Source organism: Palaemon carinicauda, chromosome 24, assembly GCF_036898095.1.
Source record: "Palaemon carinicauda isolate YSFRI2023 chromosome 24, ASM3689809v2, whole genome shotgun sequence".
NCBI classification, from domain to species: Eukaryota; Metazoa; Arthropoda; class Malacostraca; order Decapoda; family Palaemonidae; genus Palaemon; species Palaemon carinicauda.
The window spans coordinates 90,288,425-90,302,931 of NC_090748.1; the positions used below are offsets into that span (position 1 = coordinate 90,288,425).

Here is a 14,507-nt window from a genome sequence, read left to right on the forward strand (position 1 = left end):
TTGGAAGACCCAGGCTTATGTGGCTGAGGACTATGAAGTATCTAATAGAGATGATGAATAGAGAAGTATTGATTTAAAAGATCAAGATAAACACAACTGGTGAAATGTAACTGAGGTCCTTTTCGTCAATAAGCGTGGAGGAAGATATATATATATATATATATATATATATATATATATATATATATATATATATATATATATATATATATATATATATATATATATATTTATATATATATAGCCTATATATATTAGTTGCTAAGCCTAGTTGGAAAAGCAGGCTGCTATAAGCCCAGGGGCTCCAACAAGGAAAACAGCCCAGTGAGGAAAGGAAATAAGGAAAAAATTGTTTTAAGAACAGTACCAGGATATATATATATATATATATATATATATATATATATATATATATATATATATATATATATATATATATATATATATATATATATATATATATATATATATATATATATATATATATATATAATGTGTGTGTGTGTAATTTTTCATAAAATTGGATGAGGAAATTTCTTCTAGTAATTTATAGACGATTTTAAATGAAACATTACTTGAATGTAAAATAAACACGAGTATTTACCGTAAGACGCAATACTAATATTAGGTGTGTTTACAACTTATCTATTGTGCTTTCGGAGTTGCTACTCGCTTCCAACCTGTAGGTATGTTCAATAAGTAATTTTAGCTTGGTATTATCTTATTTGTGAAATCAAATATACTCGTTTTGTGTATTCTGTGAAGACTGTCAATTAATGAAACTGTTTTATATATGCGCTGTTATTATTAGTAAACCTCTAACCTTCCCGTCACCCTTAGCCTGGGACCCATGTACTAGGTCTACTTCATAGATAATTAGCTTAATTTTGCATCGGTTTATTATACATCCAAGAAGGTAATGTATAGAGAAGATATGCTTGTTTATACCATTATGTACCGTTTCCCCAGTATGTTTTCCCCTCCAAAAACCCTGAGTTCCCACTGGGAGTCCCCCATTATCAGTGGATATAGGGGGTGTATGTATGATAGCGGCCACCTGTATGTATTATTATATCTAACTTAGAATACAACAGTGTAAGGGGGGTCAGTCGCAAAAGGGGCGTCCCCCCCCCTCCCCCCCCATTAGCTAAGTAGGTAAGGACACAGCTTGTAGGTTAGGTTAGGGGGGAAAGTCTAGGTTAGTTGATGTCCATTATTAATCAACACGTGAGGAACTGGCCGCTGATATACAAAGGCTCCAGATATAGATATATATATATTTCTGATACTATTCATGTCCGACAGGAACAAGTGTCATTTTCTAAGAGAACGGACCTTTGGTATTATTTTACTGTTGGATAAGTAGGTAAGGACACGGCTTGTAGGTTAGGTTAGGGGGGAAAGTTTAGGTCAGTTGATGGCCAATTTTAATCAACACATGAGGAACTGGCCGCTGATATACAAAGGCTCCAGTTTTTTACATAAGTTTATTGCTGATTAAAGTAGACTAATACACCTTAATTAAACATAGGATTGGTAACTAATCCACCCTAGGCCAATCTTCGGTGCACTTCCCTCCATGCAATGTAGATATTATGTTGAATATTTACTGTAGCACGATATTCCTAATGAAGAAAATGAGAAGTATTCCTGGTGTATTTACAGGTACTATTATTATAGTAAAACACGGAAAAAGATTTTTTAATAAAGGAATGCAATGTTATGTAGAAAAACACATTTTCTTTGAGAATGACCTTTATTTCCATTACTAATAAATAGCTAATACGATATATCCTTATATATCCTACGGTTATTTGTGGTCACCCAGGGGGAACCAGGGGTTTCGGGTTGGGAAAATTTACTGGCAGATCGATGATAAATAGAAAAACTAACCTTCAATTCTCCATACAGTATTTGCTGAGATGCATAATTTATCCACAAATATTTACACAAAATATGGGAATTCTATTCCCCTGAAATATTTACTTAACTCTTTTGTTTCCATTTCATATAGGCCTACCCCACGTATTTGCTCCTGTTCGTGTGTTTGTACATAACTTGTTGCGCAACAAAAACTTTATACTTCCTATGCACTAGCCTTCCTCCCATTTTCTTTACCAATGGAATTACTTCTGTTCATTCATTTGTACTTAACTCCTCTTCCTACCTTCCCCTACCATATTACGAAGTTTACCATATATGGGCATGTTTGTATGCTTGAGTGTAACATAGGGAGTTTTGTGACACACGCCCAATTTTCTTAGAAGGTGGACCCAGTTCCTTTGTAGTTCTGTTATGTGTTGGTTGTGCGTTTTGGTGCCTAATATAACAAAGTGTAATGAATGCTATAACCAAGTTTCATGGTGAGTATTATGGTACACCTAGTTTAGTGAACAGTTTTTAAAGGCTCATTTTGTTATGCCTCAAAGTTTAAAGTATCCCAAGTGTGATTTTAAGTTAGCTTTTAAGGAAGACCAGCACATTTACTATTGTAACTCAACTGTAAAGGTTGCTTAGTCCAAAAAAAAAATATAAGGGTGGTTATACAGTAGTACTGTACTGTATTAGTTTATAAGGGACGTTCCTAGGTCTGTGACCTGGGAAAGGGGGTCCAGGGGCTTGCCCCCGGTCTAGGTCTGTGACCTGGGAACTAGTAGGTTAGGTTAGGTGGTATGTTTTAGGTTCTGTGGCATTTTACAAATATCAAAAGTGTTAAATAATCACGTTTTTCCTGTTTTCATCCACCCAAAGTCCCAGGTTCCCACCTGTGCCCGTTGGGAAGGGGGTGGAGGTAATGGGAGAACAGCTTATTTGCAGTGGAAATAATGGTCAAATTCGTTTAAAGCACGATATTTACTGTAGGAAAAGTTGTTTTTTCTATTGGAAATGTAGTTCCGTGTTGTTCTATAATGTTACCATACTTTGAACTCTTCTGATACAAATTAATGGGGAAATCCATATTTTCAAAAACTTTAGACATTTTGAAATTCCAGAAGTTATGAATGAAAAACCAAATTTTAAAAGGGAAACAAAATCAAGAACACCACTTAATCAAAGGTTACTAACCTATCCTTTCCGTTACATGCGTAGATCGTTGGTTTGGTTGTCAGGCCTGCTGCTCGCATAGAAGACAAGAATTCTTCATATCTGTGTCTGTCGTCACCCATATTAATAATTTTATATATTTTGTTTAATGAACTAACACTAGTTATTCACTTACTGGTCTTTGCTCTGCTGTAGTTTGCTTTGCTCACAATTAAACATTGTTTTGTTGCTCCTCTATTCTGACAAGCGATGCATGTTATGCTACACATCAGCTGAGTAGGAGAGTGTTTTGGTGGACAAAAATTCAAAGTCCCAACCACCTACAGACTACCCTCCTTACTTGCTTAGGCTACCTATGTGGGGAGGGTCTTACATCCCTCAGACTGCCGTATTCTTAGCTTACCCTAAGACTAAGTCTCTATCTTGTTTTCTTCTGAAGCCAATTTCACTCATGAAACTGGGTTTTTTATGTCTCCTAATTTAACCTGTCCATAAAAATTTAAAAACACATTTCCAACAAAGACATTCAAAATACTTGTAAACGCCCAGTAACACTTTCTCCTCCAAAAAGGAAAATATTGTTTTTGTTGGATGCTGTTAACATGGACATTTTTCTTTTTGAATACAAGAACTGTTTCAAGTGATTGACATAGTTGGGGGAGGAGCTTGTATAGGAACTGTGGAGGTAGGAGATTGACCAAGAGAAAGTCACATGACAAAAAAAAAAAAACTTATACTGTAGGAGGTTACAAATGGATACCAGAACTGATAGTACAGAAAAAGGGATATTAAAGTTTGGACAGGAGAACCACCTGTCAGGGATTTTATGAACTGCTATCAGGATCTTTTTTCGTCATGGCGACCAAAACCAAAGCAGAAAAAATTTTATTTTTACAAAAGTAGTTATCTAAGTTATTCTCAACCACTGAGCTAGGTAAAGGGGTTCAAACTGTTGTTTTAGTAGGGTTGTATTTAATTATGTTGGTACAAATCAGTTTACAAATATTGAGCTACAATAAATTATAACTGGCATTACAATACATGGGTGTCTTCAGATTTTCTTCAGCCCCTACCTACACTTTCTTTTTAGCCTACTACATATCTCTTTTCTAAATTTCTTTCTTTAATCCTTACTATAACCTCTTCACTTTTACCTTACAGTGCAACAGTTGTGTTTTTCCTCAATTGCACCACGGTGATGAAGGGCCTCCCCGGCCTAAGTGTTGGCCTATATGGTGCAAATTCAGAAATTCAGTAATTTAGACTTGTATTTAAAAGTTGACCAACCATTACCCCTGTGCTGCCAATAGTTAATAACAGAACTACACAATTACTCCTAACCCATCCTAGGATTCTATATCCTTACCCTAGGATGATGATAGCTCCCCACCCCACCCACACCTCCCACTTGCTTAAACTGACTTGGTATGCTGTGTTCTTACTCAAGAAACATCTTGGTATCTCTAAGTGGGACACAGGTAAAGTTATACCAAATTTCTGTTGCTGCCATATAGTATTTCAAAACTATAAGGTCCTGGTTGAAATATAGATAAGTGGACAGGTTATTATTACTGGCATAAATAATCAGAATTTCAGTGTCCTTTTCTGTGCCACAGCTGGCTGCGTTCATTGTCAGTCCTTGCAACGGTAAATGAAATTTCGATAACACTACCTATGGTAAAATACAGTCTTGCATAATGAACAGTTCTGCCGCAAAACGAAACTTTAAAACATTAGAAAATGTATATGTATATTTTTTTTTTCTGAAATCTAGGTGCATGAGTGGATATAGATATTTCTCTCAGGTCTGACATTACATTACAGTATTGATAAATTTCAAATCTCAAATCAATAATTACAAAATTGTACAGTACAGTACAGTAAAGCAACATCAATGAAGGAATCAGTTGTTAGTGTTAATGTATGAATATGTTTTTCGTATGTATATGAAGGACTCTTACCCAGTGTTAATGTATGAATATATTCTGTGTGTATGTGTAGGTCTCCTACCCTATGCTTATATATGAATATACTGTACTCCATGAGTATCTGTGCATGACTATTAACCAATTTCATAGCTATATTTTCAAATAAGTGAAATGTTCAATCATGATAAGGAAAGGTCTCCCAGACCTGCAGTGGTAGCTCCCTCTTCAGATACTTGACAAGTCATTAATGTATGGCTTGACCCACCTCAGTCAGATAACAGGTAAACAAACCAAACATTTAAGGTTTAATGTTGAGTCAATGGGGTTTTGTAAGTTTTGCCTTTTAAAAGAGCGGGTATGGGGCTGTGCTTCCTAAATTTTAATCTTTTTGTCCCTTAAGCTGTTTTACCTTCTTCACTTGTTAGAGATTGTGAAGATTTTTGGAATTGAGGAAGAACTTGTCAGTGGCTCAGGTCAGGTATTAAAACATGAGTTTGATGATACCAGACATTCTTTAATTTCCGTGACCTGCAGAAGTACAGTATATACTGTACTGTAGTTTCCAGAAGTCCTTGGGTACTTTACCCTTGATCCTGTGGCAGCTGCTCAAAAGGTTATGTTGTCAGCTTAGCTTTTTCAATATTAATCTTACCCGATAATCATGTAGCTGTCAACTCCGTTGCCCGACAGAATTCTACGGAAGGGATACGCCAGCGATCACTATACTAGAAGGGGGTGTACTCACCAGCGCCACCTGTGGCCAGGTACTGCAGTACTTCTTGTTGACACCACCTCAATTTTTCCTCTGTCGTGCTTCCGGCAAGACCTACATGGATACGCTTATAATTTTGGAGTCTTGTTCACGGTTTTTGGTGAAGTATTGCTCTAAGATTTCAGCTTTCGCTATACTGGAAACTTGTCTATTAGCTTAGATAGCTTTTATATTGATTTGATTAATGGTTAACGATCTTTTGCTTTAATTGGAATCCCCCTTGACTGTTCTTTGATTCAAGATGTCCGACCTTTCTCAAGCTCCTCCCCAAAGACGATGTAGGACTTGTATTAGGCGTATTCCGAAGGCCTCGGTTGATCCTCACACCGTTTGTTCCGACTGTAGGGGAAAATCCTGTCAGTTGGAAGATCGATGTGAGGAATGCGCCGGACTTTCGGAACTTGATTTTGTTCGATTCCTCAAGTATACCACTAAGTTAGAGAGAGAGAGAGTTAGGAGGAGTTCGGCTCGCTCTTCGCTTTATTCCTCACCCCATGATCCTCAACCTTTTCCTCCCCCTGTAGTGGCTACCCCCGAACCTACTATTTGTGCTCAGCCTGATATGTCTGATGTTTTACGTGCCATTCAGGCTTTAGGTGATAAAGTGGAGTCGGTAGTGAGTGACCACAAGTTCCTCTTGGCGGACGTCAAGGAACTTAAAGTGAAAAGTGCAGTGGGAAGTGGTAGTGCCAGTGCTGTGCCGAGTGCTAGTGTCAGTGTCAGTGTTGTGCGTGAGGGTACTTCTGTGCGTGCCAGTCGTCCTCCCAGTCCGGGACCTCTTGCAAGCTCCCAAGCCCAGGGGAGAAGCAATGTCGAAGGGCAAAAGGGTTCGGCAGGCCTTGATCGGCGCACAGAAGTATCCTCGGTGGTTGCGGGCGTATCTTACAGAGATCGTCACTTCCACTCTCAGACGATTGAGCCTTTATTTTCCTCGTCTGCAGAATTTTCAGGGAGAAAACGCTGGACTCAGGTCTCAAGACCTCTTAAGCGTAAAGTCCAGACCTCACGAGTTCAACAGCCCGGATGTAGTCATTGGGCTAGCTCTGACTCGCCGCAGTCATCAGGTGACTGCACACCTCCTAAGAGAGGTAAGGCGATGCCTCAACAGACCTCAACTTCTGTTAAGGCTTTGCCTCAACAGACCTCATCGTCTGTTGATCCCAAGATGGCTTTGCTGCAGTCCATGCAGTCGCAGCTTGCGGTCTTAATGCGTGAGTTTCAGGCAGAGAAGGTTACACCTCCTCCTGCGAGCGCTCCTCCTCCTCTCCGCAGTCCAGTCTGCCAGACGTACGAAGTTGAGGTTCCTCAAGCTACCTCCATGCGTGAGCTACCGCGTTGGGAGTTGCCAGTTACCAGCGTTGTGCAGCAACCTCCACCTTCCTTGAGGCAGGAATCTCTTACCACGCTACAACCTCCTCAACAATGGGGACAGGAGTCTTATGCCTTACAACCTCTTGAGGTACGACAACCTCTACCATCCTTGAGGCAGCCACCTCAGCTCTCGCAGCTACTACCTCCACTTTCCTCGAGGCGAGAACCTCAACTCTCGAGGCAAGCACCTCAAGAACCTCAACTCGTGAGACAGGAGCCGCGTTCTGCGCAGCCGCCACCTCAACTCTCGCAGCTCACACCTCAAGAACCTCAACTCGTGAGACAGGAATCTCTTACTGCGCAACCACCTCAACTCTTGAAGCAAGCGCAACTCTTGAGACAGGAACCTCATGCAATGAGTCAGCCACCTCAACGCATGCATCTACCACCTTCTCCTCTACTTGACCAGTCTTTGCAGCCTGAACCTCAGGTTTTACTACAGTCGCCTCTCACCACACTTGCTCCTCAAACCTCCGCAGAACCTCCTTCATCCCAGCCTCATGACTTTGTCATTACCAGCCCTCATCCTCTTCAACAGAGACTTGAGGATGAGACCGCAAGTGTTTATGCACCCGCTTGTCAGGATTCTGATGTTCAGCATACCGCTGTAACTTTACCTCTCGCTTCTCAACACTCAGGTGATGAGGTTTCTGAGGAGGAAGCTGCGCACCTAGATGATCCCTCTTCGGACGTGGAGGAACCCAAGTCGTTACCACCCTCCATTGACTTTCGCAAGGTCCTGGCTCTTTTCAGAGAGGTTTACCCGGATCATTTTGTTTCTGCTACCCCTCGCTCTCCTCCATCAGAGTTTTCTCTAGGCATGCAACCTGTTAAGTCGGCCTACACTAAGCTCGTCTTTGCTAGATCCTCTAAGAGAGCTTTAAGAATGTTAGGGGATTGGTTGCAGTCCAAACAGCAACTAGGGAAGACTTCATTTATGTTTCCTCCTACTAAGCTGACTTCTAAGGCGGGCGTATGGTATGCCACAGGAGAGGAACCAGGCTTGGGAATCCCTGCCTCTGCCCAGGCTGACTTCTCAAGTTTGGTTGACTCTCCACGTAGATCGGCTATGAGGCGCTCTAAGGTCTGCTGGACCTTTTCCGACTTAGACCACTTCTTAAAGGGTGTCTTTCGCGCCTTTGAGATTTTCAATTTTCTCGACTGGTGCCTGGGGGCCTTGAGCAAGAAGACTGCCCCTTCTGACAAGGACTCGGCCATGCTTATAATGTCCTGTATGGATAAAGCAATTCGCGATGGGTCCGGCGAACTTGCCTCCATGTTTGTTTCGGGAGTACTCAAGAAAAGGGAACAACTTTGCACTTTCCTTTCCACTGGTATCACCTCTTGTCAAAGGTCTCAGTTACTTTTTGCTCCGCTTTCTAAGTTCCTGTTTCCTGAGGAGCTTATCAAGGAATTGTCTGCGGCCCTTATTCAGAAGGACACTCATGACCTTGTGGCCTCTTCAGCTCGAAAGGCTAAGGTTGCTCCTTCGGTTCCTAGAACTTACCGCACCCCAGTGGCCGATACTCCTGCTACAAGATTTATTCCGCCCTTTCGTGGCAGAGCCCCCAGCCGAGGAAGTACCCGTCCAGACGCTTTCAGGGGCAGGTCTAAGAAAGGTCCCAAGCCTTCGAAAGGCAAACACTGACTCTCCTCCTCTCCAGACAGCAGTAGGAGCCAGACTCAAGATCTTCTGGCAAGCTTGGGAAAGAAGAGGTGCAGACGCCCAGTCTGTCAAGTGGCTAAGGGAGGGTTACAGGATACCATTCTGCCGCAATCCCCCTCTGACCACTTCTCCCATCAACCTCTCTCCCAACTACAAGGAAAAGGACAAGAGGCTAGCGTTACACCAGGAGGTGTCGCTCCTGTTACAGAAGAAGGCAGTGGTGATAGTCCGGGACCATCAATCCCCGGGCTTCTACAACCGTCTCTTTCTGGTGGCCAAGAAGACAGGAGGTTGGAGACCGGTGCTGGACGTCAGTGCGCTCAATGCTTATGTCACCAAGCAGACGTTCACTATGGAGACGACGAAGTCGGTCCTAGCAGCGGTCAGGCAGGAGGACTGGATGGTCTCGTTGGATCTGAAAGACGCTTACTTTCACGTTCCTATTCATCCAGACTCCCAACCTTTCCTGAGATTCGTTTTTGGAAAGGTTGTGTACCAATTCCAAGCCCTGTGTTTTGGCCTAAGCACAGCGCCTATGGTGTTTACGCGTCTGATGAGGAATATTGCAAAATTCCTCCACTTAGCGGACATCAGAGCCTCCCTTTATTTAGACGACTGGCTGTTAAGAGCCCCCACAAGTCGTCGCTGTCTGGAGAGTCTCAACTGGACTTGGGACTTGATCAAGGAACTGGGTCTTTTGGTCAACTTAGAAAAGTCCCAGCTTATTCCCTCCCAATCCATCGTTTACCTGGGAATGGAGATTCGGAGTCAAGCTTTTCGGGCTTTTCCGTCGGCCCCAAGAATCAGCCAAGCCCTAGAGTGCATTCTGAGCATGCTGAAGAGGAACAGATGCTCGGTGAGACAGTGGATGAGTCTAACAGGGACCCTGTCATCGTTAGCCCTGTTCATCGAGTTAGGGAGACTCCACCTCCGCCCTCTCCAATTCCATCTAGCAGCTCACTGGGACAAGGATTTGACGCTCGAAGCGGTCTCTATTCCTGTCACCAAAGAGATGAAGACTACTCTCATGTGGTGGAAGACCAACATCCTTCTCAAGGAGGGTCTATCGTTAGCGATTCAGACCCCCAATCTTCATCTCTTTTCGGACGCATCAGACTCGGGCTGGGGCGCGACCTTGGACGGACAGGAATGCTCGGGAACATGGAACAAGGAACAGGAAACGCTTCACATCAACTGCAAGGAGCTGCTGGCAGTTCATCTGGCCTTAATGAACTTCAAGTCCCTCCTGCTAAACAAGGTGGTGGAGGTGAACTCCGACAACACCACAGCCTTGGCATACATCTCCAAGCAGGGAGGGACCCATTCGAGGAAGCTGTACGAGATAGCAAGGGACCTCCTCATTTGGTCAAGAAGTCTAAACCTCACACTGGTAACGAGGTTCATTCAGGGCAATATGAACGTCTCAGCAGATCGCCTCAGCAGGAAAGATCAAGTCATCCCCACGGAATGGACCCTTCACAAGAGCGTGTGCAACAGACTTTGGACCTTGTGGGGTCAACCAACGATAGATCTGTTCGCCACCTCCATGACCAAGAGGCTCCCTTTGTACTGTTCCCCAGTTCCAGACCCAGCAGCAGTTCACGTGGATGCTTTTCTGCTGGATTGGTCCCATCTCGACCTATATGCATTCCCGCCGTTCAAGATCATCAACAGAGTCATTCAGAAGTTCGTCTCTCACGAAGGGACACGGCTGACGCTGGTTGCTCCCCTTTGGCCTGCAAGAGAATGGTTCACAGAGGTACTACAATGGCTGGTCGACGTTCCCAGGACTCTCCCTCTAAGAGTGGACCTTCTACGTCAACCTCACGTAAAGAAGGTACACCCAAACCTCCACGCTCTTCGTCTGACTGCCTTCAGACTGTCGAAAGACTCGCTAGAGCTAGAGGCTTTTCGAAGGAGGCAGCCAGAGCGATTGCCAGAGCAAGGAGGATATCCACTCGTAGAGTCTATCAATCCAAGTGGGAAGTCTTCCGAAGCTGGTGCAGAGCCAATGCAGTTTCCTCTACCAATACCTCTGTAACCCAAGTTGCTGACTTCCTGTTACATCTTAGGAATGTTAGATCTCTTTCGGCTCCTACGATTAAAGGGTACAGAAGTATGTTGGCTTCAGTTCTCCGCCACAGAGGTTTGGATCTTTCCTCCAACAAGGACCTACAAGACATCCTTAAATCCTTCGAGACTTCTAAAGAACGTCGTTTGTCCACTCCAGGCTGGAATCTAGACGTAGTCTTAAGGTTCCTTATGTCTCCTAGGTTCGAACCTCTCCAGTCAGCTTCCTTCAAAGACCTTACTCTCAAAACTCTTTTCCTCGTCTGCCTTGCGACAGCCAAAAGAGTTAGTGAGGTTCACGCCTTCAGCAAGAACATAGGATTCACATCCGAATCAGCAACATGTTCTTTACAGCTCGGATTTTTAGCTAAAAATGAACTTCCTTCACGTCCTTGGCCTAGATCGTTCGAAATTCCTAGCCTTTCCAACATGGTGGGTAACGAGCTAGAGAGTTCTTTGCCCTGTCAGAGCTCTGAAATACTATCTTAAAAGGTCAAAACCTATACGAGGACAGTCAGAGGCCTTATGGTGTGCCATCAAGAAACCTTCGATGCCTATGTCCAAAAACGCAGTTTCGTATTATATAAGGCTTCTGATTAGAGAAGCTCATTCTCACATGAAGGATGAAGACCTTGCTTTGCTGAAGGTAAGGACCCACGAAGTGAGAGCTGTAGCCACTTCGATGGCCTTTAAACAGAACCGTTCTCTGCAGAGTATTATGGATGCAACTTATTGGAGGAGCAAGTCAGTGTTTGCATCATTTTATCTCAAAGATGTCCAGTCTCTTTACGAGAACTGCTACACCCTGGGACCATTCGTAGCAGCGAGTGCAGTAGTAGGTGAGGGCTCAGCCACTACATTCCCTTAATCCCATAACCTTTTTAACCTTTCTCTTGAATGCTTTTATTGTTGTTTTTTGGGTTGTTACGGTAGGCTAAGAAGCCTTCCGCATCCTGTTTGATTTGGCGGGTGGTCAATTCGTTCTTGAGAAGCTCCTAGGTTAGAGGTTGTGTAGAGGTCCTTTAGTATGGGTTGCAGCCCTTTATACTTCAGCACCTTAGGGTTGTTCAGCCTCCTAAGAGGAACGCTGCGCTCAGTAAGGAAGACGAACTTATTAAAGGCAGAGTAATGGTTCAAGTCGACTTCCTTACCAGGTACTTATAATTTCATTGTTATTTTGAATAACTGATAATATGAAATACGGGATACTTAGCTTACTGATATACATGTACACTGGTTTTTCACCCACCTCCCTGGGTGTGAATCAGCTACATGATTATCGGGTAAGATTAATATTGAAAAATGTTATTTTCATTAGTAAAATAAATTTTTGAATATACTTACCCGATAATCATGATTTAATTGACCCACCCTTCCTCCCCATAGAGAACCAGTGGACCGAGGAAAAATTGAGGTGGTGTCAACAAGAAGTACTGCAGTACCTGGCCACAGGTGGCGCTGGTGAGTACACCCCCTTCTAGTATAGTGATCGCTGGCGTATCCCTTCCGTAGAATTCTGTCGGGCAACGGAGTTGACAGCTACATGATTATCGGGTAAGTATATTCAAAAATTTATTTTACTAATGAAAATAACATTTTTCACAAGATAAGATGTATCACGTCTTAGATAGCAGTTATGACATATGCTTAGAATGAAAAGTAAAATGACTAGCATTCCACTCTTCCTTGCTCTCTCTTGGGGTTGCTGCAATCGGGGCCACTATTGGCTAGACCGGGCGTCAGATACAGCTGAGCTTCATAACCAAGTAACCTCTCTTTATACTAGGAACTGTAAGCAGTATCGTACCTATCCTTTCAAAGGGTTTCATGGATAGAGTATATTCAAACCTGTTTCATATAGCTTTGAAAACATGTGGCCATATCCCATGGAACTTTATAGGTCAATATTTGAATGTATTCTGTATGTTATGCAATAGATTCTCCAGTGACTGACTACCATTTATTCTTGGTATGGGCTTAACCTAACACTTGTGTCATCCCTATGCACAGAGCATTAGGAAGTTGGTAGGAGTCATCACCTTTGTTCCTATACAGGGCCAGGTGCTTTGATGAGTCCTTGGAAAGTAGAACCAGCCAGTAATTTAGTTCATAGGTACTTTCTCCCTTGTAAGAATGATTCTTCCATTATAGGGCAAAGATTGGTATAGGTGTAGGAATAAATCAAATTTTAAAAGAAAGTTGTAGTTTTCCTAACTATACAACATGAGTCCTTTAAGTTACACTTCCCACCTCAACCACTCTTCAAATTCTAGGCCTAAAGATCAAAAGTGCTAGTCTTGCTGACTGAAAGGTGGCTGGGACCTCCCCGCCATCTGGTTGTAGTTCTAACTACCTTGTTAAATTTTAGCAGCTGTTCCAGTTCATTCTCCTTAGGACTCAGGTGAGTATAGTTAGGTAAAAAACAAATTACTTTTAAAATTTGTAATATTGAATGCCGATTGTATTATGAAGCTGTGCATTGTCATTGTAGAAGTAAGGAATTTTAAATTTTGTAAAATGTTACGATTATTAATTACTTTTTTATACAGGTGACATCGTTGTGTTACAATGTCAGTAGATCTCAGCGAGTTGAAGAGAAGTGAATTTCCAGCATGTGTGAAACAAGGGCTTCGAAAACTAGGTGAGTGGTAATTGATAATTATAACTCAAAGTAATCCTTCGTGGTGTCCTTTATTCAGATAACATTAGTTTGCTTGTAAAATGAATCATTGGTGCTATAAATTAGAATTGTTTTATGCAATACAGTAATGTTATTGTCAGTGTTATTTTCATGATAAGATGCAAGGTATCCTTCCATTGGTTTTTTACTACCTCATGATATAGTACTTGAAGCAGTTTATCATGGTTTATGTATTTAAAATATAGCATCTATATGCTTATTGTATTGTTTATGTACATGTAATCATTTAAATGACAAATCATCTTAATGAAGCTTTAATGCTGGCTTCGGTGGGCAAATCATTTACTCTATTGAATATATACTGAACGGAAAATTAGTACAGACAGAAGTGCTTAGATTGATAGGTGAAACCTCCTTCTGAGGTGACCCCAGGTTTTTCATCTACTGAGCACTAGTTTGTAAGGGGTTACAGGTACTACCTACAATATTCAGTTATTTATTATTACTACTAATAGCTAAGGTACACCCTTGTTAAATAAGCAGGATCCTATAAGCCCTGTAAGGGCTCCAACAGGGAAAATAACCCACTGAGGAAAGGAAATGAGAAATTGTCGAATGTGTACCCGAGTGTACTCTCAAGCATTTTAGACAATACTGAAAGCTCTCTTTGCAGTGTTCTGTTAATCTTGTATTTTTCATCTAATTCTTTTGGTCTGTTTACTTTTGCTTCCATTTTCCCCTCTCATTAAGGAACAAAATCTGATAGTCAATCTATTACAGTGTAGAAGCACAACTTAGATGTCTTGTTATACTGCGTTATGTGACGATAATAGTAATACCAATTTCTTATTGTGACCTATAGGAAATGTAACAGATTGTTGTTTTACTGTGTCTGGTACTTTGAAGAGTGTATATGGTACTAAAAGGTCTTTGTAACATTCGTTCTATTTTTGATACACTGATTTCTGCACTGCTAATTTTATGTTCACTTTAGTCTCTTCCTATGAAGCCACT

General features: G+C 41.9%; 1 protein-coding gene across 3 annotated transcripts in view; it reads left to right on the forward strand.

Annotated features, from left to right (window-relative positions):
• Positions 1-620: 620 nt before the first annotated feature.
• Positions 621-14,507, forward strand: part of LOC137618210 (integrator complex subunit 15) — a 79,534-nt gene continuing 65,647 nt past the window's right edge. The window contains exons 1-2 of one of the 3 annotated variants that reach the window (XM_068348325.1): positions 621-686; positions 13,402-13,493. In XM_068348325.1, the coding sequence (XP_068204426.1) occupies positions 13,421-13,493 (73 nt within the window). In that variant the 5' untranslated portion in view covers positions 621-686; positions 13,402-13,420. Of the gene's footprint in view, positions 687-13,228; positions 13,254-13,401; positions 13,494-14,507 lie in introns of those variants that run through there. The other 2 variants (XM_068348326.1, XM_068348327.1) reach the window with 2 other exon arrangements.